This window comes from Hippocampus zosterae, chromosome 7 (assembly GCF_025434085.1).
Source record: "Hippocampus zosterae strain Florida chromosome 7, ASM2543408v3, whole genome shotgun sequence".
Classification (NCBI taxonomy): domain Eukaryota; kingdom Metazoa; phylum Chordata; class Actinopteri; order Syngnathiformes; family Syngnathidae; genus Hippocampus; species Hippocampus zosterae.
Genome location: NC_067457.1, coordinates 21,523,456 through 21,548,031, shown reverse-complemented (window position 1 = coordinate 21,548,031; position 24,576 = coordinate 21,523,456). Strand labels below are relative to the sequence as shown.

General features: G+C 43.9%; 2 protein-coding genes across 3 annotated transcripts; both read left to right on the top strand.

Moving 5' to 3' along the window:
* Positions 1-211: 211 nt before the first annotated feature.
* slc30a8 (solute carrier family 30 member 8) lies at positions 212-3,357 on the top strand. The gene is made up of 9 exons (XM_052071557.1): positions 212-342; positions 780-937; positions 1,025-1,171; positions 1,355-1,508; positions 1,601-1,767; positions 1,878-1,990; positions 2,419-2,524; positions 2,619-2,753; positions 2,899-3,357. The coding sequence occupies exons 1-9, from the start codon at positions 323-325 to the stop codon at positions 3,042-3,044; spliced, it is 1,146 nt and encodes a 381-aa protein (XP_051927517.1). The 5' UTR covers positions 212-322; the 3' UTR covers positions 3,045-3,357.
* A 1,249-nt stretch (positions 3,358-4,606) lies between these two features.
* med30 (mediator complex subunit 30) lies at positions 4,607-24,516 on the top strand. Of its 2 annotated transcripts, none has more exons than XM_052071567.1 (5): positions 4,607-4,691; positions 5,290-5,456; positions 6,994-7,152; positions 10,490-10,597; positions 23,941-24,516. In XM_052071567.1, the coding sequence occupies exons 1-5, from the start codon at positions 4,658-4,660 to the stop codon at positions 24,034-24,036; spliced, it is 564 nt and encodes a 187-aa protein (XP_051927527.1). In that variant the 5' UTR covers positions 4,607-4,657; the 3' UTR covers positions 24,037-24,516. The 2 variants fall into 2 exon arrangements, with proteins under 2 accessions (XP_051927527.1, XP_051927528.1); XM_052071568.1 differs by having other exon boundaries at positions 4,632-4,691; positions 5,226-5,456.
* Positions 24,517-24,576: the final 60 nt, after the last annotated feature.

Genomic DNA, 24,576 nt, shown 5'->3' with positions numbered 1-24,576 from the left:
TTGTACAGTACACACAGTAAAAGCACACTTGAATAGAATGAAACAATTTTTCTTTTTTTCCAACCACACTTTCTCGTTCACTACAAAGTATGTACATCCCCCACGCCCACCGTCTCTGACGGGCCCTAACAGAGACCACCAAGTCAAAATAAAACGAAAAATTCAGTATACACAGTAGAATACTCTTATTTTGAAAGTTGAATTTTAATTTTCAGTGAGCTGCAACCAAGCAAGGTAGCAGGCACGAGCTACTCTCTTGTCTTTTCGCTCTTGTTTGCGACCCCTCCAGCAACAATCTTTTCCAAAAAAGAGGCTCCCAAAAATGACAACAGTGGTCCTAATGTAAGCAACATTTGTATTTCCTGCACAGTAGAAGAAAGACAGCGAGATTTGGCCTGATAATGCTTTGAGTAAATCTACAGTTTCACATACTGTACGGATTGGATGCACTATAGTGTTCCCTCGCTACATTGCGGTTCGGTTAATGAGGATTCACGCTATCGCGGATTTTCAATTGCAGTTTCACCTCGTTATTTGGGCACGTTTTCTAGTTATTTTTCTTAATGAGTAAGCATCCCAGCCAAAAACCAAGTGCGGTCTTACAGATGAGCGACCGTCGCCCGGTGATGATTACTAAAAACTATTTTTTGAGTGTAACTCATTTTTTTGTGACGATGATCATATTACTTTTTGACACAAACCTGGCTATTCAGCTTTCACGCATCGGTCTAAGTATTGACGGACATTGTTTTGATTCAATTTCTCCACATCATTTGCAGCTTCGAAGCACTGAATCACGATGTCAAAGCTGGTGTCCAACATTGCCATGACAACAGCCACGCGCAGGAAGACCGAGCGCGAGAAAAGAAAGTCGCCAGGAAGAGGTTGTACGTGGTGTCTGTCATCTGCCTGATTTTCATGATTGGCGAAATCCTCGGTGAGTCCTGATAATTTTTTAAAATACAATTTGCTTATTCATCACAATTTTTTTCACGAAATGTGTTTTTCTGTCTTCTCTTCTCAGGGGGCTATTTTGCAGGAAGCCTTGCAGTGATGACCGATGCTGCTCACCTGTTGGTGGACTTCACCAGCTTCATCATCAGCCTGTTGTCCCTTTGGCTCTCCTCCAGACCGGCGACGCACAAACTCAGCTTTGGCTGGCATCGGGCGGGTAAAGCGCTAGAAATTTTTAATTTGCTTTGAATTGAGATTGAATTGTTCTTTCATTCAAAAATGACTCGGATGTCTTTTTTTTTTCAATGAAACTGAAACCCTTTTTCAAATAACTTGAATCCTCTTATCTAACTTATGGGTCTATTCTGACCACTCTGTGTTTATTTCCTCATCCTTTCAGAAATCCTCGGCGCATTGCTGTCGGTGTTCACCATCTGGCTGGTAACAGGAGTGTTGGTTTACATGGCTGTGGTGCGTCTCATCAGTGACGATTACACCATCCAGAGCACAGTCATGCTCATCACCTCCGGCTGTGCTGTTGTGGCCAATGTGATGTGAGCACAGATCACAACCGATTTCATCTCCAAACATTTGAACATATTTACTCAATGACGTCTGCTGTATTTCAAACACGCTTTTTGACTAGTATGGCCCTCACCCTTCATCAGTCCGGCCATGGGCACAGCCACGGAGGGCTCTCCTCACATGGCCGCGGTCACGAGAAAGGGAGAGTAAAAGCAGACGCCCAGATTTCCAATCATGCCCATTTCGTCGAGAATCTTGCCGACGTAGAGCAAAACCGAGACGATCAGGGTATGTTTATTCACATCATACTGATACAAATGCTTAGCACCCACTGTAATCGACAAAAAAATAAAATAAATTGGCCGCCTGTAATGGAATTAAATGGTCAATACTTGCAGGGGGGCGAGTGCATCAGGCCAACGCCAGCGTGCGCGCAGCCTTTGTGCACGTGGTGGGAGATCTCCTCCAGAGCATCAGCGTGCTCGTCAGCGCCATCATCATCTTCTTCAAGGTGAGGAGCAGTGCACAAGAAAGTACACGCGCATCCCTCCTTCTCATCTAAAGTGTACCGAATGTAAAAGTGTGCGCGTGTTTCACAAGGGCAACAAGTTGCGCTATGTAGCCATGATCTGGGAAGCTGCGTTTGGACAAAAGTAGGGCCTTGGGACCATCTTGCTGGCAAGGAACTATGTTGGAATCGGTTGACGAGTTCCCACGGACACAAAAGTAGCGCTTTGCTTCAGATTTGCGGCATCGTAAAGCAAATAAAACTTTTCTGAGGGGCATCAGTGACTCGTGATTTTCACCGTTCACAGTCCCCGTCCACTTGAAGATAACATACGAAATGCCATTGCAAATTCCGCAGTGTACTACGATGTCTTCCAAAATTTTTGGGAAACATCGATTTGGTCTAACAACAATGTTTTGATGACATTTCAGCCCGAATACAAGATGGCGGATCCCATCTGCACGTTCCTCTTCTCCGTCTTAGTTTTGTGCACCGCCTTCACCATTATGAGAGATATTCTGATTGTTTTGATGGAAGGTGAGGCGCTCATCTTAAATGAATTCAATATATTTGCACAGACTGTTGTAGCAGCGGCAGCTTTGCATGCGTTCCAATAAAATCCATATCTCAGGTGTCCCAGCAGGGGTGAGCTACGGCGAGGTCCGAGAAGGTCTGCTGGCAGTGAAAGGGGTCACAGCGGTCCATAACCTTCACATCTGGGCCCTCACAGTCAATCAGGCTGTGCTGTCTGCGCATGTGGCCATAGGTGAGTCGCACATTAAAAAAAAAAAAAAAATTTTTAGGGGGGCGGGTGGGTTGTACTCAATATGATCCTGTGCTTTCTCAATTGCAAATATCCCAACTGTGGAATGAATAAAGGTTATCTTATGTTTCCACCCTACTCGCCGCAGATGAGTCGGTAGATGCGCAGACCGTTCTGCGGGAGATGACGCAGGCCTGTTACTCCTCTTTCAACTTTCACTCGGTCACCATCCAAATGGAGCGACAGGCTGACCTGAAACCTGGTTGCACCCTGTGCGAAGAGCCGAAAATGTAGAAAAGCCTTAGAAGTTGTCGCGTTGTTGATTTATTATTGTTATTTTTTTTCTACTCTCACATGTTTGTTACGTGTGCAAAACTCTCAGGTCTGTGCTTTACATGTTCAAATTGCAGCGCTGAACAAGGAACACAAACGACACGAGTTAAATTTTCTCAACTAAGGGTTAGCTCTGTGATCGTTTGGTGTTTAAAAAAAAAAAAACAACAAAAAACTTGTTTTAAATTTTGGCTTTGGACACTCCGACCACTTTCCCATCAACATTGTAAGTTGTGTGTTAAGATGACATTTTGAATAAATCGATACCCATAGACCAAGACCTCTGCTGCCTGAGTTGACGCACAATGTTGAGTGGCTAAGTCATTACAACACTTGCAAAAAAATAGAGAGCATATTTCTCTTCCTGAATTAAATTGAGGCCGAATAATTCTTTGTCAATGATCTGAACCACTCTAATTAGCTTATTGTATCGTAACAAAGGCTCATCCCACTCCTTAATTTAGCTGCCGTGAGACGACATTTTCCCGTTTCCGGTTTGAGTCCTGTTCAAGCTTATCAACTCGCCTCAATATCAGCCTTGTGTCTCGTGATTCCGTTTTACTTTTTACCTCATTGATGCCCCCTTAAGCCTTGAGTTAATGACTAAAACACTCATACTCACTCATCAATCATCATCGTTGCAATTATCATCTCTCGCTATTATTGGTGCTCTCTCTTCACGTTGTTATCTCCTGAAACAATTTAGCCCTACCGCCCTCCCTACAGGTTTGAGTCATTGGGATTTGACATTTCTATAATTATGACAAGCTCACCGGCAGAATAACGTAATTAGAAAGTTGGTGGCGGACAAATGAACTTGGACGATTGCTATCAGTCATAATTTTAATGAGTAAAAGAATAAGCAATCAGGCATTACTTTAAATGTGTGCCAAATAAAATTGATTTGAAACTCAGCCTGTAACCTCAAATATGAATGAATCACGTCAATTAAGTAATTAATATTGGTTTCTACTTTCAGTTCCGGGCAAGCCTTTAGTTAAAATCTTTTTTTTAAACTAATGGCTATTCCAGCCAATTCAGATAATCACAACATATTGCTGCTGTAGACTATAAATTTCCCCAGTGTGGGACAAATAAAGGTTATCTTATATGATGAAAAATGTATATGTGACATATATATAACATATATACTATTTTTAATTGGACTAAATAATTATCTAGGCTGAATAGAGATGCATGGATGGGATGGTTGGCAATGTTTCATTTTGGGAAACATGCAGGGCATGTTTCTTGTTATTTTCTAAGTAGACCACTTCGTGGCGCTGTGACCTTAGGTAACAAACTCGTTGCTCTTAAGAGCTTAACCGTAACGCTTCAAATGTTCTCTTCAAAATGCAAAAAGGAGATAGAAAACTCTCAAGTACAGTCTATGGATCACTTCATGTTGGACGAGTGTTAATTAGTATTTCCACTAATGGCCTCACACCAAGTGGGTCCGACTCCACGAGCCGTATTCCATAACTTATAATATTATTTTTGCGTTTCTATTTCTGCCGTTACGGTTTCAGACTTCTCGCGATACTTCCACCGTCCACCACAACTGAGAACTTGACATGCAATCAACACGGACACATTATCGCCACACAGGTAATATAATTTATTGTCAAACGTGTTACTTCACATTTCTTAAACGTTTTAAGCTGTGTTAAAGTTTTGTTTAGAGAGCCAACGACTCCTAAAAACTGCTGTCGCCTTTTCTGGCTCTTCACTCAGCTTTGATAACAAACGCTCCACTTTTGCATTTGGAACTACTCCTAGCCTCTGCTTCGTTCTCGCGTTTTATGCCAGTCGGTTGTGTTGTTCTCTATTCACGATGTCATTTTAACGACTTTTACTGACCCAATGACACTTTAAACAGACTCTACTTTACGAAAGAACTTGATACCGAGCATTAGCTGACCGAAAGTGATTTTCCTCTTCTACCCCCCACCCCCAAATGACGTTTAATTGACGCTTATTTGCCCCACTTCACCCATCTTCCAAATCTCAAACACGTTTTAATTGCATTTGATGGTTTGCTTGTAGTTCAATCATGCTGGATGGTATTTACGAAAATTCAAGTCTCATGTTTTGATGAAGGGCAAAAAGTTCGAGTAACCTGCAATCTTCCATTTGATCAAGGCACATAAGGGTCTGAACCGCTTCAATCATCAACCTGCTGTCTTCATGACAACCCCTCCACTAGTGTCACCTTTTACCGGGCAGCCAACGCCTCAGCAACAGCAACAGCAACAGCAGGCCCAGGCAGCCCGTGATGTCAACACGGCTTCGCTGTGCCGCATTGGCCAGGAGACAGTCCAAGATGTTGTCCTCAGGACCATGGAGATCTTCCAGCTCCTGAGGAATATGCAGGTTTCTCCACCTTCCTCTCTATGCTTGCTAACCACTTCATTAATAAAGCAAAAGTAGACGGCACACTTAAAGCAAAATGTGGCACGGCGCACTTGACATCCATTGACCATGGCGACCCGAGGCGGAGATGCTCTGTGACTCCTGGGGACTCTGAGACTCTCTCCAGAGCAGATAAAGTTCACCCTTTTTCGTCCAGACTGGAAATGAATGACACTTTCTTGAAGCCACGACTGACAAATTTAACCATAAGCAAAAAAAAGAGTGAGCGTCTTCCGTACAAATTCGATTGTGGAGGCCGCGTTTTATCAACTGCCTTGCTGGTCATGTGTTGGTGGAGAACAAGGTGTGGGAGTGGTTTTTATATAAACAAGTCCCAATGTTCCATAAAAGTTGGGCCGAATTGCAGACCAGCTCCAAGTATGGATGAATGATTTTGAATGATTCTGTTCCCATATATATATATTTAACAAATTCAAGCAATACATTAATCTATATACAATATCAGTTATCTCTAAATGTTTTGGCTTTATAGGTTAGGCTTATCATTAAAAGCAAATGAGCTATGAATGAATATGAAAGACTAATTCAAACTGAATTATAATAGGCCAGCCGATTCCAACTTCTGGCATCACTCTGTTGGCAAGGCCCCTTCAAGTTACACATTCAATGCACAATAATTCAAATATTTAGTTTTTAAGAAAGCACGGTGTATTTTTTTAGTCCTTCTTTAAAAAACATAAAATTGTAATATTTTGCACGCTCAGTGGTACGCCTTAGTGGCCTTTAAATAGATTCCAGTAATTGTTGTTGAACAGTAATTTGGGATGAGTGAACAGAGCTATGAGCTTGGACCTTATTAAACTCCAAAGTCCCTTGACTTATGAGTTTTAATATATTTTAGCCATGATTTTTTATTTTTAGCCGCATTAGTATGCCTGATCGCGGCGTGCTCAAAATGCAGCTCAGCTTTGATCGTGTCCTGACAACGAGGTCGGCCTGCGTTAATCATGGATGACTTCCTGCTTCTGGGAAACCGCCAATGCTGCCACATACTCAAGTCACAGCCCACAAAGATACGTACAAACCGCCCTCAGCTGCATAATGGCCACACACCGGATTATTATTTATTATTATTCGTTTTTTATTTACTGGTTTTCTTTACTACCCACAAAAGATTTTCATCTTCCCTCTCCCTCCCTTCTTATCTCTCATCTGTTGAGTTCTTTTATATTTCTCTAATAGTCGCGCTTCACCTCATTTGCCCCGAAGGCAGGCTTTTATGCAAACACTTTATATCGGATGCGTCTCGTGTTTTCCTCTCTGCAATTGTTTCCCTCATATTTCCACAAACGTCCTCCTTTCATGCCGAACGGGTCTATCATTCTTAGACGGCGAGGAAGGCGATTCAGAAATTGCAATGAAGCTGCGTCTATTTTGTACGAGTTGGAGGATTACTGCAAATCAGAGAGCGCTTAGCAGTCATTGGGGATCGATGCGGGCCTTTACTTAACACAATATTTCTCTTGGTCCCTCTTAGCTCCCTAATGGAGTCACTTACCACCCCAACACCCACCAGGATAGACTGGGAAAACTGCAGGAGCATCTTCGCATGCTTTCCGTGCTGTTCCGCAAGCTGCGCCTCGTCTACGACAAATGTTCCGAAAACTGCGCTGGGCTGGAGCCGATACTTCCAGAGGTACGACTTGTAGGGGGGGTGGGGGGTGCGGGTGGGGAATACAAAATATTGCAAACATGAGACCAAAGCAACAGAAGTTGATTTTTGTCACACGGTGCTGAGTTTTTACTGAAACCTCCCCAAAAATGTCAAACAAAACCAGCGAAGACAAACATTTGGGTTGAGACGAGTTAAGATAAGAAAACCTTTATTTGTCTCACAATGGAGAAATTCCCAATTTACAGCAGTAAAATTACAAAAGGGAGAAGTCGAAGAACAAAAAGTGTAGAAATAAATCTAAATTATAAAATATTCTGTAGATATTAGCATCTTAAAAATGGCTGAGGGGGGTGGCTCCAGCCTCTGGACCAAAATCTTCTCATATTTAGCCAAATACTTCAGAACTCATTGGGTGGTGCTTCACAGTGCGGATGGACAATAACTCGAATCTTGCAGTGAAAGCAACTCGCTTTTTTTTTTCTTAAAACAAAGAAGTGGAATATTAGATAGCGACTAAATTGAAGTCAAAGTGCCCCACGAACAAGCAGGAGTTGAAGACAGAGAGGCCTGGCAGAGCGTCACCAGGAATTAAATCTAGCGCTCGGCGATGTTCGCTATATGTGTTCCAGACATTTGGATTGGCAAGCAAATATTAAAGTGCGCAAGTTTGATTTACGATTATGTATGTCCCTTAAAAAAAAAAAAATAATAATAAAGAGGCATATACTGTATACAGACGGGCACCCGCAGACAGCCACACTGATCTTTATTTTGCGGGGGCTCTTATCTACTCCCTCTAGGTCTTTCTTTTCTATGCTTGCAGCAGATCCAGTGGGCCTCTCAGGTGAGTCCCCCAGCGTGTCTTTTAGGCCGGTTACGGTCCGCCATCCACCTTGCGGAGCAGCAGCACTTAAGCTCTGCTGCGCTTCCTCAACGCATGCCTGACCAGATGCACACCGATGCACACGTGGGTCGCGTCTCACTCGTAGACTTGCATGTGTGCACTCTAGGATGTTCAAGGTGTTTCACAAACAAGACACGCACGCCCCCGGCTTGTTGGTCATACACTGTGCAGAGGGGAGGGGGGGGGAAGATCCATACAAGCAAGGCTTTTTGATCAAATTTCAGACTGTCGCTGACCCGCAAAATTTCTACAGTTGGGCTTAGAGTTTATCCCTTCTGAGAACGGAGAATGTGAGAGGTCAGTCCCGTCTTTGCGCCATAAAGTCATTTATATAGAATATTTATTTATTATTTAAGTTAATTCATGCGTGATCGGCCAGGTATATACTAATATATATATATATATACTAATATATATATATATATATATATATAATTTTTTTTTCTCCCAGAATTTTCAGGAAAGTCCACTTTCATCTTTGTTTATTTCATCATCCGAGAAGTTATTTTTCTTCTTTGTATCAATAAAATGCTCCTTCGCTCCCGCAGCGGCTCCGCTCGGGGCTGGCCGGCAGTAGCGCGGCTCACATGCTCACCTAGGACAAAGCGCTGTTGATCTTGGCCCCCTGCATGCGCACCATTTATCATCCCGGACGTTTTAGGTGCTTGCCTGACAGCCACTCACCACTTGCTGGCCCAAACAGGAAGAGGAATCAATGACTCAGGCAGCGTGACCTCATTGGAGCCCAATTTGCAACAGACCCGATTAACGAACAGCTGGGCCAAAGGCACGTCGGCGTTTTTTTTTTCTTTTTTCTTTTTCTTTCCAGCTGTCGTCGCAGCCTAATTCTCAAGCCCTTACATACTGGTGTCTTTTTCTTCCCTTTTTCCTGCTCCTAGTCTTCCAGCTTGAATCCCGTTTGGCTTTTCCCTCGAACCGTTTCCTTCACGTTCCTCGGGTTGCGCTCCTGCCGTCTCTTTTCCTTTTTGTTATTTACTACTCAGGTTATTTCCCACTTTTCTGTGATCTAGCAAGGCAACCTGGTGAACTTCATAAGCCCATTCTTCTCTGTCGAGGCAGGAAACCACATCCATCTTTTCATGGGGGGAGGCGGGGGTTATGACTCACTGGCACACACTCACGACACTCGTCATCCATCTTGCCCCCCCCCCCCCCCCACCCTCTCGCTCAGCACATTTTACCCCCCTCACACGCCAGCTGCCAAAGTCAGGCCAGAACATTAAAAAAAAAAATCTTTTCAGTTTAGTGCAATTAAAAAAAATTGCTCTCTCCCTCCCGCAACCTTCCCTTCTTGAACCAAAGAAAAGCTCACACTTACGTCTAACATCTTGCTCATATCCTTGCTCGCATCTCCCTGAGGGTCCGAGGTTGTATTGTGGGAGGCTGGCCAGATGTAGGCCAGAGAGCACAATATTATCTGCATGTTTGTATCTTTTCTCAGGCTTTCTCAGTCGACATATTTTGGGTCATGTGTCCCCTCTTTGTTTAAAGTCATTTCTCCCACTGGCCCGCATTGCTGTTTCGGTTCACTCTGGCTATTCATCCTTTCCACTTGTGTCGTCCCCTTTCACCCCCCCCCCCCCCCCGCCTCTTCTACTGCTGTATTTCGGATCAACTTGTTTTTCTGTCTGTTTTATTTCTTCTACATCTTTGATGACCACAATCTCCATTCAGTCACGAGTCAATTATTGCTCCGGGCTCTTGTAGGTTTCTTTAATCAGTTTTCACACCGACACGGGGAGCTTTCATGTTGTTCCCCGTGTACTCTAGTTTCCTTTTGTGTTCCACAACCACGACCGTATGGCCCCTTGCTCGCTGTGCGACAGTATAGAAATGCAATTGACGACCCCAAAGGGAAAGAGAAACGCGGTTCAAGTAAGCATGTTGCCCTTTTTTATTTTTTTATTTTTTTTGAACCTATTGTCAGAAACATGACGGCCATATGTAAACTACCTTCGTGGGAGATGACCACTAGGGGACACTCTGATACTAAGCACGTCCAAAGCGAACTGCTTGAAGCTTCTTGCATATCACTCCCGCCTGTAGTGTGGACAGGACAAGGTCAAGCACACGGGGTGTTTAAAAATGAATGAATTTCCTCACTTTCGGTCCTGCCTTTCGCGATGTTCTCAGGAGTGCAGGAGACTTATCTTGCACTCAACAAGCTTACACCGAATCCCCATTTTCACTCCTGCGCCGGCACTACATTGCCCCATAAATGCAGCATTTGAACCTATAATTGCACTCAAACATAAAAGTGATGCTTTTATCCAAGAGAGGCATAAAGGCAACCGCCTTTTAATTCTTTCAACATTGGCAGGGATTAAAAATCTGCTAGGAAATGTCTGATCATAATTATCCAGTGGAAGCTCAATAATATGCGGCTGCCTGTTTTTATATTGTTGTTGTTGTTGTTGTTCCTTTCCATTGCAGCAACTGATACCCTTTGTGGAAGATGACGGCACCAAACATGACGACCACTCGGCCGGCCAGAACCGCCCGACCGCCGAGGACAGGAGAGAAATCCAGGAGGTCAACAAGGTATTGTGTGTTTTTTTTTTTTGGAGCCGCACTCTCAGGGTTGCACGCATGAAGTTCCAGCCAGAGGTGATCAAACGACAAGGTCGGCTTTCGAAAACAATTCAAACCGATGCGGTTCCCTTGTGCTGTGATAGTGTTTCATACCGTGAACCTTTATCACTGCCTGTCATTCACGGAGGCCGCGTGCTGGCGTGGACAAGGTTGCTCGAATATCGAGTTAAATAGAGCCGAGAGCCTTCCCCGAATCACTTTTTATTTGTATTTGATCCACGCTTTAAATAACCTTTCGACAGGTAGGTTACAACTAACTTTTGGTACGTTTGTCTACTTGATCACTGCAGCGCCCCTGTGCTTTTCCGTATTTTGCCACTTTGCTGTGAGATATTTTTCCGCAAGGGGGAAATCGGTCCAGTCCTCCAGTCACCTAACAAAATAATCAAGTCAATACATCTTTTTTTCGTGACCTTTGAGACACGTGATGAAGGACGCGTGGGGAATGCAGTTCCTATCAGGCGACGCTGTGGAATTTAGGGAGGAAATGTACCTGACTGACTTGTTTGAGAAGAACTCGATATATAATTCCAGACGGCAGACACCAGCCAAAAGATTTTTATTTTATTTTAATTTTTTTAGCTGAGGCGTTTGACTTTTTGAGTGGCCTCAAATGTCAGCACACTCTTAAGAGCTTTTTCAAATGTGTTACCTGTCAAATGTGTGTGTGTGTGTGTTTTACCCCCCTGCTCCAGACTGATAGAGGGGGCCTGCGACGCGCAGCGCAGATAACGCTTCTTTAAACCAACACGCTTCGTTGTCAGTCAAGTCTGAAAGTCTCTGTACAGATTTCATCCACCATCCTATAAAATTGCGTCTACGCCACACATTTTTGAACGGCGCAGATAGAAAGCTGACCAAACAAACTGGGGGTGTGAAACAAGCCGCGCGGTCCTTTTCATATGAAAACATGTAACAAAAAAATATTGCTATTTTATCAAAATCCTTATCTTAGAAGGAAAAAAAAGTGTCAATCGCCCCCTCCGTGTTGCGTGCCGTTTGCCGCCGCAGATTGCTTTTTTTTGCCACATTGGTTCATTTTCTTGTCTCGTTTCCAGCGAGCAGTACATTTGGTTTGGCACACATCGGATTTATTGCTTTCTGTATTGTCAAAATGTCAGTGTCAAGGGGCAGCGGTAGCTCAGTCCCTTTGTTGTTGGAGCGATGGCAGTCTGCCAAGTGATCTTAAATTGTCAGGTCCTGGTTGCACATTTAGTCCCATCTTTCCAATTTTCCATCTTATGTTTCGTCTCCGGCAAAAACAAAGGAAATGACATCACCGGACTGAAAAATGGCAATTTGAACAAAATCGATTTGTGCTGCTGTGAACGACTCCGACAGCGCAATTCGCTTAAGTCCCAGCTAGCCTGGAACGACAGCTCCCAGCTCCCGTGATGCCTCTAGCGTGACGCAAATGTGGCACGCTGAACCATTTCACCCTCTCGCATTGTTTAGGGCCCGAGTCGGGAAGCTAAAAGTTGATGCAGAAATAAATACGCGCCATAGGTAAGTTTACCTCCCTGTAGTTTCCATATTGGATCAAAGTGCAGCGGTTATTGATATATGGAGTTCAACGTAGGTTTAGGTGAAGCCCATCATAGTCTTTTAGCTTCCCTTTATCTACCGTGGATGCGTTTTGTTTGTGGATGTACTGAATGAATGAGAGCTTTTGTTCTTTCTTCAGTGCAGGGGAATTGTTTTTTTTTTTTCTTTTTTCATTCATACACATTCCCTGTGTATGTGTGTGCGCGTGCGTATACGCAGATTGAATCCCCTCTGTTTCTTCCCTCCATTTACGTGCATTTGCCGGACCTCTGTTCAGATATTGCATGCCAGGCCGCCTGAGTGCGCCGCAATGATAATGGTCCTAGGTCAGTCGTGTCAGCAGTAGCAGAGAGGAGAATTGGTTATTTTTTAAGAGCTGCGCAGCAGCGCTCCCCTGGCTGCTTTTAAATGTTAACACAACAGGGAAACATTGAGGTGAAGTCTGAGCTCAGCTGTGTATCCGCTTTATCCCGAACAACATAACAAAACATACCGAACAGCATTTTAACACAATGGCTGAAAAGGCCTTGGAATACAAAATTTGTTTCCCCTCTTTTTTTTGTATTGCTGTACCTTGAATAAAAGCATTGAAAACGTACAGTAAATTAAAAAAAAACGCACACACACAACAAAAAGCGCCCCAGTGAAGTGGAAATGGCCCCTATTAAGACTCTACTCTACATAAGAGATAAATAACCTTGTTTTGAAACGCGACCTTCCCCCAATGCGACGCATTAGCATGCAAATTGAGTTCTGTCAAATCATCCAAGTCGACAGTATGCCGGTTGAGAAGACTCCAAGGAAATTTGCTCTCGGCAAGTGTTATCTATGACACTTGGAAAGAACTTTTCTTTTCGATTCGAGTAGATAAAAGCTTCCTTCTACGTCAGTATGCAAACATTCTCCTGAACACGGTCATGTGTTTGTTTGGCAGGTTTCATGCTGACCTTGCTCCCCATGCTAGTTTTTGGTGGTTGCCTCGGCAGCATGAAAAATATTTTTATTTTGTGTATGGTGTGCCAAAAGCAGGTCTAGGTTTTAGTGGCCTTCTTTTATGTATTGGGGTCTTGACATTCTATTCTATGCACCTTATAATGCAGTGCACCTTGGATATGAAAAAAGTTTTAAAATACAGTCAAACCTCGGTTTTCGAACGTCTCTGTTTTCGACCAAATCGGTTTTCGACCAAAAATTTCGAGTCTTTTATGCCTCTGATTACGACTGAAAATCGGTTCTCGACCAAACTGAGCGCACTTGAATGCGCCACTTGACTCTTCTTGCCTTCGAAGTGACGCTTCCTCGAGTAGACAAGGAGGTGACGCTTCCTCGTGTAGCGTTCCATTTTGAGCAGACGTGTTCAATAAAGATTTTTTTTTTTAAAGAGTGTGGTTTCGGTTTTTGAACAAATTGGTTCTCGAACAGCCTTCTGAAACGGATTATGGTCGAAAATTGAGGTATGACTGTATTTATTATAATCATTGAAGGTGCTCCTTATAAACCGTAGCGCCTTATAGTGCGGAAAATCCGGTAATTTTATTTCCCAATAATGATAAAAGTCCTGATATATTTCTTCCTTAAAATTACATGAAGCGAACGGCAATATTATGTGTTCTTTTCTCCATCCATTTGTAAAATGCATATACGGTTCAGATGGGCCGCGACTCCAGTTAAATGGGGGAGCGGGGGGGGGGGGGTGTCTTTATAATCATGTTCATTATTTCTCCGTTCTAAACACTTGGTCCAACCCAATTTTTATTAGAGGAGATTCCTTCTCTGGCCCTTGAGTGTGCGCCCCATGTGTTTGAACATATTTAGCTGTGATTTTTCCCGCCCCCCCCTCCGGGCTTCCCAGCTGCACATTAAGGCAAGCAACAAGGGCAGCAAGCTTTGGGGAGTTAAAGTGGTTAGTCCGATAAACAGAGTAAAGATGCAGCAGGACAAGGGAAGCAGATGTTTGCAGCCGGGGTCACATCTGCTGCAGTTGCTTCAGCCAGATCGGATGGCTGTGGATGAAGCGGGGGTTGGGGATGGGGGGGGGGATGGAAGTAAATGGGAGTGGAGTGAGATAGCGGAGTAGAGGAAAGGCGATAAAGGAGGAAGAACAGGCTTGCGAGAGAGATGAATTGACGTTGCGCGGGTAAAAGTGTTGACGGAGAAAGAGGTGAAAGATTTGAGATAAGAGTGATAGAAAGGAGAAACATGGATAAATAGCCGGCTGATGGCTAAAGGCAGAAAGAAAAATGGACTATCAGGTGTTGGAAGAAGGATGGATGAGCAGATAGCGGCTGTCGGGCTGTGCGGCGACAATTTTGAACCGAAGGGTAAAAGGATGACGAAATGTTGGGCCTGCGCCCCAAACAAACGATGGTGGTGAGCGAATCCGACGTTTGAGTTTTGGAAATGGCATGCGCGGAGGAGAAGCCCGGTTCAGATTGATGAAAGAATGTATTGATGGATGTGCCGACAGCTGTGGGTTGTCAAGTCAATCCGTTTGATCAGGAAATAACCGGCGAGTGATAAAGTTTAGTTGCAGCAGGGCAAATACAATCTTGGATTGGTGATTGATGCCGAAGTGAAAAGAGAAGCGTCGGTTTTTAAGTCACACACATGTACCGTCGTTAAAATTCAGATCACGCCTCCCCCATTTTCAAGCCAAGAATGATTCGATCGCTCGTATGATTGATGCACACGTAAAAATCAGACACTTAATGGCTGCGAATTTACACCTTGTTTCTGGGGTAAACGCTGTAGGACGTTTGCTTTTACTTATCGGATTTTTTTTTTTTTTAATGAAACCGTTATCCGTGACCCATTAAAAAAAATACTCTGCAACAAGACAAATATGACAAACAAATACACGGTTGTCATCATACTACCGGCGATAGAACAATGACGTTACGTCGATGGGAAAAGGGTGATAAAGTGCCCGCTTAAGAGGATTTTCCAAATCATAAGTATTTTCTTCATGCTGGCCTCAAGAGTCGAATAACCTTGAAGCGGGCTGCCGTCTTGTTACTATTCGACAGGAGAGAGTGGTGTGAGGCAATCCATTGAAGTGGACGCTCCCGAGACACTATCACGGTAAACAGCAGTGTCGATTTGACATTGCATGTCCACGCTTTCCAATCCCTCACTAATCCCCCCCCAGTCTGGAGCCACGGCATAAACAAGAGACTACCTGAAAAAGACCACAACACAATTGAAACCCGAAATGGGGACAATACATTGTAGGAATAACAGCTGTGTGACGCATACCTACTTTGATGCTATTTTGATGGTTTGGATGCTACTCTCCGACCAATTTAGTTTCAGATAACACCCATGCTAAGAAGAGCAAAACTTTTTAAAAATGATTATTCTCGTTCAAACTTTGTTACTTCTGACAAAGAATGGGAATGTGGAGCGCCGGGAGAAGCATTTCAAAACGGTATATGTACGTACGATAGTTTCGGCACGTAACACGCTGCAAAAATGCGTCCTATTCCTCCGCGTCAGGTCTCGATTAACTCATTCAAACCCATTGACGTCGAAAAGCGTCAATTAACGCATCGTCCCCGCCTCCCCATGACGTCTGAAGGCGTCAATCATGTTTTTTTTCATGGGGAGGGTGCAAGAGAGTCTGATGCAACTTCTCACTGAAGGAGCAGGCATGACCGCAATAGTAAAAAAAAAAATGGCCCGCAGGGGGCAGTGGTGCAAAAGTCCACCATTGTTCAATTTGCACTTTCGTTCATAGTTTTATGTGCAAATCAATTATTTTGGTATAAAAACATTTTGTAGGAGGAACACATTAGTGAGGTATTGGAGATGTCACAAAAGCTGTGTTGTTTATATAGCCGTAGAACAGAAAATTCTGTGGGCCTTGCAAATCAGTCAAAATTCTGTAACATGTCGCAGTCTGGCTGACGGATGGCGATGCGATCTGGAGGAAGGATGGCGGTGTAGGAGTAGGTAAGAGGGCCCCCAAACCTAAGTGTCTTAACTGGGGAGCAGACTTGGCGTGACAATGTGGATTTAAATTTAAGTATGCCTGAAAGTGGTGTGTAGAGCCCCCCCATCCCTCCATCTTTTTTGAGATTGTGAGCCTTTGCTCCATGCAGCAGTGTGCCAGACGATATAATCGCATCCAGTACGGGACTTGCTGCTTATGTATGAAGTTTCTGAGCGTGGTAGAAACTTAATAATGTTTGCATAAATATTTCAGTAGCATTAGCCATAATTCATTGGCGCCTAATGGGTTGCAATTGCTCAATCTGGGTGCCTCAGACCACTGGTGTGCTAGAATGTGATTGCGCATATCAATTCCAGGTCCTTATTCATATGCAGTCTTCTGATATTAAAAAAAAAATAAAAATGCAGTCACACTCATGTGACCACAAATTACATCCTTAATGAATCGCCCGCATTCCTGGTCACATGCCAATTAGGACAGGAAACAGCTTTTAACTTCCTGCTCATTTAACCGGAACTTTGTCTGGTGCAGCCTTTTTTTTTTTTGCCAGCCGTCTGCAGCAGCTCCTTTGCAAATATGTGGAAAGCGACCTTCTGTCTGACTGATGGGCCGAGGCTGCTTTTTGCAGGGTGATTCATCTCGACTCTTGATAATCATTCCATCTGGCTTGTGGGACAAGGCGGTCTTGTCCGCGACACATCGCTCATCATTTTTGCCTTTCGCCCGCTCTCCCTTTGCATGCGCCGTGTCTTCTCACGGCTGCCTTGGAGATGAGCTTTTATCCCAAAGGGGGGTTGTCCTGCTGGACCTGTAAGACATGCACTCGCCCCCCTGCCCCCATCATTCCTCTACTGAGCATACCCCCCCCCCCCCCTCCTCCTTCCCTGAGCTGAAGCCTGCCACTGCCACTTGCCTTGCGTTTGATTTGATACCAGCCTAAGTGTGAATAAATTCCTGTCACAGCCCATTAAGGATGCCTTGGAGAGATCTGGCATATTATTAATTCTCCCCAGCTCCTCACTTTTCGCGCCTGTCTACTCGTCGCTATCTCTCCCGCTCCCCTGCTCTTCTCATGCACTCTCACCCGTCTCCCTTTCCTCCCTCCCCCTCCCCGCACTCACTCGCTTTCTTAATACCCTGTTAATTACCATGTCTGTTCTCTTTATTCAAATGAGAAAGGGAGGAATTAAAAGAGGGGTGGGGGGGTGGGGGTGGGTGCTTACACTTTCAAATTGAAAAGCGATCCATCCATAGCGCCATTTATTTCTTTCTTTTTTGTCTTCTCTCGCTCCTTGCAAACCCGGCGCGGTGTTTATAATCTGGCGGCACTTCATTTTCTCTCAAAGCAGGTCGGTGAGCTTGTGGAAAAGCTGTTGATAAACAAACGCGACCCCTTAACTTGTCCACGAGACCCCGTAGAGAGTTGGCTTGACGGTTGCTTCTCGTTCTCTATCCATTTGCCCCCTGCTGTGCCCCCGCCCCCCTTCTCCCTCTCTGAATCTTTCTTCTTCCATCACTTGTTCCTGCCATCGCCCCCATCATCGCGGCGATGGGCATTCTCCATATGAGCACACACAGCAGGTGCCCATATCTCGGTCTTATTAGCGGCCTCACGCGCCCCATTAGAGGCTGTGTGGATGCCAAAGGGGGTTTTAATTCTTTTGCCAAGGTCAGAAGGGGCAGAGCGGCCACAAATCTCTCACAGAGGGAGACGCAGACAAATTTTCACTCCATCCAGCGCGTCCAGCGTCGGAGGAAACCCCCAATTATTCATGTTTTGACTTCCGCTGCCATGTACAGTCGGCGCTTAAGTGCATTCGGTCCGTGTGTATATTAGCTCACAACGATCGCTAACACGAAAACGAGGTCTTTGGCTCACGCGTGTATTTTTCACCTCATTTTTCAGGACGAGTGAGATCGCCCTTCAAGTGCAACTAAAAACCTAAAGGAAAGATAAAAGGAAAAAAATAAATTTGCTTTGATATCTAAAAGCATGACTCTATATCCGATATTGAAAAGTTCCGGCGCCGACTTGCGTAAGCATCAAACGCACAAGTTCACATAAAAGGGATGAAGGAAAAGAAAGACTTTTTAAATTTACTTTGAAAATGATTCACAACTTCAGGCAGTTCTCATGTCATCAGACTGGACCACTGTGAATCTGAACACACAGTGGGCTTTTTACTTTGCGGTTGTTCTCGCAAAACTGTTTTTAAATTAAACTTCTCGTGCAAACATCGGACATGGCCAAAATTTTAACAGCGAAACAAAACATGACAATGATCAAATAGTATTAACACTCCCTACAATGAACAGCTTATCGTGATATCAGGTTCCAGGGTGCGTGAAAGGGTTAAAGGAGCAGAACGAATTAATCGACTTACGGGGAACCACCGTTGGCCTCTATGGCTTTCACCTGAACGCCAGATTTTTTTTTCTATTATTTTCCTAATCTGCTGCAAACCTTCCACGACCCTTTTTTAAATTCCTTGACGGGCCGCGTTTATTTAGGCCGTGCCAGTGGTGCTGAGCTGGGGCTTCGATGATCTCGGCGCCTGACAGAGATCTCAATTCAAAGCGAAGATGAAGTTGGACGGCCTGTCTGCCCTCAGAGGGCAAGCTTGTGAGTTAAAAAAAAAATGGCTACGCAGTCAACATTGCTATATTTTGCTCTGTTGTGCAATTCTGCTCAGGCTTACCTCCAATGCTTGGCTACCCGTCGCCGGGTTTAAAGCAACAATACCCCACCCACCATCCTTGCCCTCAATTATTAGCAGTGAGGACCAAATCAAAAAGGTAACGCCCAATCAATGGCCGGCTGTACTTGGCAGGCACTCGAGTGCTCAGCAGAGGCGGAGGGCGTGCCAACCCCCAGATCCCAAAAGGCTAAATTGATCAAACGGTGCGTTCTGCGCCAGTCAGCTGACACTGCAGTTGTTCCACCTCAATGCAGAGGACATATTGAGAGCAACCCGGCGGCGGGTGTATGCGGGGAAGACAACATGCCTATTGTATTTCTGCCACTGCTAGAAGAGAAGGCTTTATCTGCTCCTTTAAAAAAAAAAAAAAAAGAGGAAAAAAGGGCTTTGGTCCCCAAGGAAATATCAATCCAAACACACACTGGCACTTAAGTCCTCCATTTGAGGAAAGCCATAAAGTTTATAAAGTCAATTAAGTTTATTTTTCTTTTTTCTTCTGAACTGGTGGCAAATTGAGTCTGTTTGGCCGCGGCTCCCTCTGGGTCTACTATCAGATGGTTCGACACAACCCACTTAGGGTCACTGTTCCCCAGGCAGGCATCGAGCAGTAAGCAGCTTACTTCCACAAGTTTCACATTGCCTCAAGTTTGCCAATTTGATGAGGATTTTAGTGCATGCGCAGTTTATTTTGAAGGGGGGAGGGGGGGAATAAATCGAAAGAACCTGCCGTCAGATATTAGCCACTTTCCTTTACGCCGGTCCTGCGAAGACGCAATCCGATTCTGCTCCTCACGTGATATGCGTCTTGTTGAAGCTTAGCTAAACCGTGAGTGATATTTTTCGCCATTCGTTTTTATTTCGGTCCTTGAAAATGGCTCGTGGCGTGAAAACATTTGGCGTGTGCATTGTTCAAATGTCACAGCTGAGTAACTATTGAAATAATAAACACATATTCACGACATGCGTTTGGATGAAACCCGCCCGTAAAAATGAACATTGAGCCCCAAGTAGAAAACGGCCGTTCGTGTCGTCGTTCTGCTTCGACACGCTATCCGAGTATCGTTCGTTTGCAATTCCAAAACATTGAAACAAGTAGTTCTGCCTCATTCGGTTTTCCCTGATGACTGCGTGATTCTGACTGTCAAAACCGGAGCCCAAAAAGTCTACCTCTCGACCACTCTGCTCCTCTCCTCGCGTCTAATCCTTTCTCCTCACTCACAGACACTTACACTTGTAATTCCCAGTCACATCCACAGAGTCAAAGCTGCGATTTGAGTTGCCAGCGACAGGGCGGATTAGCAGAGGAATCCTGAGTGAAAGCACATTTATGCTCCACTTGCTACATCCTCCTCCTCCCCCACTCGCCACTCGCTCCCTTTGCATGCTTGTCATCAAGCACGGGCATGTAATATTTGAAACTCATTCGTTTCCGACCCGCCGCCGCTATCTCAAAATCTCCTCTTCAAAAGGCAACGGCGGGGGTTTTAATACTCACCGAAAGCTTTTTGCTCTTGTTTTTTTTTAATTTAAATGAGGTAGATGCTGATAAATGACTTTATTCATCTTGTAATACCATTATAAGATTAGCGTTATTTTTTTTTCCATTTTAACGGCGCAACAAACCCTCCCCAATCGGCTTTTAATGTGACGATAATACAACCCTAATTAATGGCGCCATAGCAATTATGACGCTTGATAAGCGTGACGATTTGACAAATCCCAAGTGTTAACCAATTACTAGTTAGATGCACCCATTGAAGAATGACTTCAAGCGACGCAGCCCGTCAACAGAAATCGACTTGTAATTGAAAGCGGCCTTCAAAAGGGTGCACTGGAGTTCAGATAGGAGATGTCTTAACACCGAAATGCATTGATTAGGAAATCTGAAGGGGGCCAGTGGAGCTGAAATGAAAAACTGTCGCAAAAAACCCATGTTGCTAGTTTGTTTGTCACCATCCTACTGAAGATCTACGATCTGATTTGGACTCGGGGAGGAGGCAGCACGAGGAAGTCTTTCAGACAATGGTAGAAGAAGAGAGGATTGTTCAAAGTAATGCTCTTCCGCATAGCAAAATGTTCATTTTTTAAAAAACGATTACGTATTTTTTTTAATGATGAAGCAACTGGGATCAAATCAGAGCTAACGTACGCATGTTGCAATTGTTTTCGGGACAAGAAGTGAAACAAACTTCTCATCATGAAAATGTTCATAGGACACGGTGTTCAAATAGTTGTACATTTGAACGGAACTCACAACACAAAAAGTAAAGAAATGTGTGTCTGGTAAATTATAACGGCACTTTTTGGCAGGAAGGCTAACTTTGGAAAACCCGCTTTATGCCACATTTGTAAGCAACAAACATTTGTGGGATTAGTACGGAGCCATGTCAGGTGTGTGCCCTGTCAGGAAATTAGGCTAAAATGTTTAGCGTTCTTTTCCAAAGTAAAAGCAGATATTTTGAAAATCTCTTTTTGGAAAGAAAAAACAAAACCAAAAAAAGATCTGCTCTCCTGGAGGGCTGCAGAAATCTGAGAATATTTAACTTGTTTAAAATCACAATCTGCCTTGTTGCTAAGAGCAGTCTGTATGCTTCTTTGCAGCACATTTCCTTTCAAGCAATCCCAAAAAGTGAGTCTATGAGCTTTTAAAGCAACACATCGCAGTTCTGTGCTCTCTGGGGCATGTGAGCGGATATTACAAGTATCCATCTTGTGCTTGCTCCACTATCCATAATGCCCTGAAACATTTTAAGAATGCAAGGCGCCACCCAAAGGCAACACTCCAACTCCCGTTTTGGAGGAGGGCAAACATCGTCTTTTAATTTGCTCATAATGTTAACTACGCATTAGCCGGCAAGCCCTGATCCTTCTTTGTAAATCGCCATTTACCCATTTGTGTGTTTGACATCTGAACCGACCTTCTTTGTTGAGAACTCGCTGACCACCCTTCCAAGGCCGCGTGTCACGAGAAGCCTTTTACAAATTGAAAAGACATAAGAAAACCTTTATTCGTCTCGCAATGGAGAAATGACCAATTCACAGCAGCAAAGTTATGAAAGGAAGAAGTAGAAGAACAAAATATAGGAGCTGCTGGAAAGGCAGCCACTCTCGCGGCGCCATTTTGAAGTCAAAATAACAAAAATAACACAACACAACACAACGCATTGGACACAGACAGTCGTGCAATCTTCACCACTTTTCTGCATACACTTTGTTGTCTGAAGCAGTTATAGATGAAAGAGGAGAGGATCAAAGTGTCCTTTCACCAGTGGATCAGAGACGTCATGCTGAAAATGTGCACACATCAAAATATAGTTGGTGTGCGCTCGGCTGTTGCGAGACAAGGAAAGCGAGAGTGCACCTAAAGGATGCCCTTTTTTTTCTTGTCTCTGTGCAACAGTGTCGCCAGTCTGCCTCAAAGGAGATTGTGTTAAGGTCCCTTCCGGTACTTCTGAGGTTGTAAATGAAGCTTTTTTTATTTTTTAATGTAATTTAATGTATTTATTTTTTAAACCTGAAGTTGCCGAAGAATTTTTGTAAGACTGGCATCAGCGTTATTTACATAGCCGCAAGCTTCCGTGAATGAGGGATTTGCTGCCTCCGTCGATATTGCCAACTGTGGAAAATGCGAAATTTCATATCTGGCTTTTATTTCAAGTGCTCGGCTGCTTATGTGGCGCAAGAATGAAATGAGGCACACGTTTTGCCTCCGAAGCCAAATTCACCCAGCTATGCTTGAAATTGTCATGACAAGTGCACTTAACTGTATGCACTTTCCTTTAAAAGCTTTAAGTGTGTGTGTATATGTGTGTGTGTGTCGGGGGGGGTTCAACAACACAGTGCTCTATTACCTGAAATTACAAAGGCTCCGGATACTATCTCAGAAACGGCCACGTTATTTCAAAAGCCGCTCATCAGCGTAATGAGGCATATCACGCAAAAGACACTCTCATACAGACGCACACGCACACACGCGTTCGCTCTCAGAATAAAATTCAAAGAGTCAAAGCGGGAGATAGCAAAAGGGAAAGATCTAGGCAAGAGTGTTCGTCAGAAGCAACGAGCGAGTAACTGGAAGGCCTCCAAATGTTCCACTCGGGATTATCTTCAAGGACAATCGGCTAAACGGTTCATATTAAGAGAGTGGTGTGAAATCGATGGCTCCAGGTGTTATCTGCGGGCCCGCAATTAGTCCCGGCAAAAGGAGCGTTGCCGAGCGACCACCATGGATTTCATTGCAATAGATTTCACTGCAGATTCAGCACGTAATTATACACGGCACATTAATGTTGCATTTGACACGTGGGAAATACCTGCATTGAGTCAAGACGTCTGACAGCTGCAGTCAAAACTGTCTGCCATTTGTGGGGGCGGGGGGGGGGGGGGAGTCTCTAGAATAATCTAACATGGAGATGATGAAGCCTTTCAATCCACAGCTACGCGCGGATATGCGGTTCAGTATATTGCACGTTGGACCAGCATTCGTGACATTTTTGGCATAATGGCACTACTTCAGTCGCGGCCTTCGACATTTTAGCTGTCAATTTTTTTGTGGATTTTAATGAAATGAAAATGAATCGAAGACACTGTGCAGTATGTGCAAATTCTTTGAAACGGTCTACATTACAAAAAATGCCAAGCATGCCGTGGATTTTTTTTTTTTGGGCTGGCATTTTATTTTATAATTACCTTATTTTCCGCTTGACAAGGCGCTTCGGAGTATAAGGCTCACCTTCAACGAATTGCCTGTTTTAAAATTGTTTTGATATATTGGGCGCACGGCATTATAAGGCGCATAGAATAGAAGCTCCAATAGTGGCTGCGGTTGCATTTTGACTCCACTAGATGGAGCTATGCAAATGGTAATACAATATAATGCAGTTTTATTTCTATGGAGCCTTCACAACCGCTGCAGCTGTAACAAAGCGCTTTAGAGAACATTTCAAATACTACGTCCAAGAATTCTGAATATTGATCCAAATACAAGGTGCATCGTATTATAAGGCGCACTGTTGGAAAATACGGTACTCCCACAATTAGTTTTTTTAAAAAAAAACAGCCACATAATGTGCAACTTGTCTCGCTTTTTACGACAGAAGCTGAAGCAGAAGAACCAGCAGTTGAAGCAGATCATGGATCAACTTCGCAACCTCATCTGGGAAATCAACTCCATGTTGGCCATCCGAAGTTGAGCCCACGCCAGAGTTTATAAACCCGCACACTCGCACCCTGGGGAGATCTGGACCCATGAAGAGGCCGCAGATTTGCTGAGGTGGCACTTTATTTCCGGAAGGAAAGTGAATAGATGACATGGTGTCACACCACCGAGAGATGAAAATAGGCAACCAAAAAAACAAACAAACAAAAAAAGCTCAGTGGTAATATGTTGTCTACCTCGAAATTCGACATTTCAAATCGGTATTGATTTTAAATTCAACTCCTTTTTTTTTTTTAAATCGAAATACATGCAATCTATTTAATCCTCTCATTTTGTGTGACTAATCAGTTTAACTGTCCTAAATGTTTCAATTCTAATCAACTCAAGTCTTGAAATGAGGCAAGCATATATGTGGTTAATTTCTGACATTTTATTGATTTTTAAAACTTAAAATTTCAATGTATGTAAACGCCAACACTTGACCAAATTAAAAAGATTGAATCAATAAATTTAATGGGTGTCATTGAGTGCATAGGGATGCCGGAATCATTTGACTGCTACCAAGAAAAAAAAA

Coding starts and splice junctions, on each gene's coding strand:
- med30 (XM_052071567.1), top strand. CDS start 4,658: ATGCAATCAACACGGACACATTATCGCCACACAG. Junction 5,457..6,993: donor AGCTCCTGAGGAATATGCAG/GTTTCTCCACCT, acceptor GGTCCCTCTTAG/CTCCCTAATGGAGTCACTTA. Junction 10,598..23,940: donor AAATCCAGGAGGTCAACAAG/GTATTGTGTGTT, acceptor TTTTTACGACAG/AAGCTGAAGCAGAAGAACCA.
- slc30a8 (XM_052071557.1), top strand. CDS start 323: ATGACAACAGTGGTCCTAAT. Junction 1,509..1,600: donor GCTGTTGTGGCCAATGTGAT/GTGAGCACAGAT, acceptor CTTTTTGACTAG/TATGGCCCTCACCCTTCATC. Junction 1,768..1,877: donor GCAAAACCGAGACGATCAGG/GTATGTTTATTC, acceptor CAATACTTGCAG/GGGGGCGAGTGCATCAGGCC.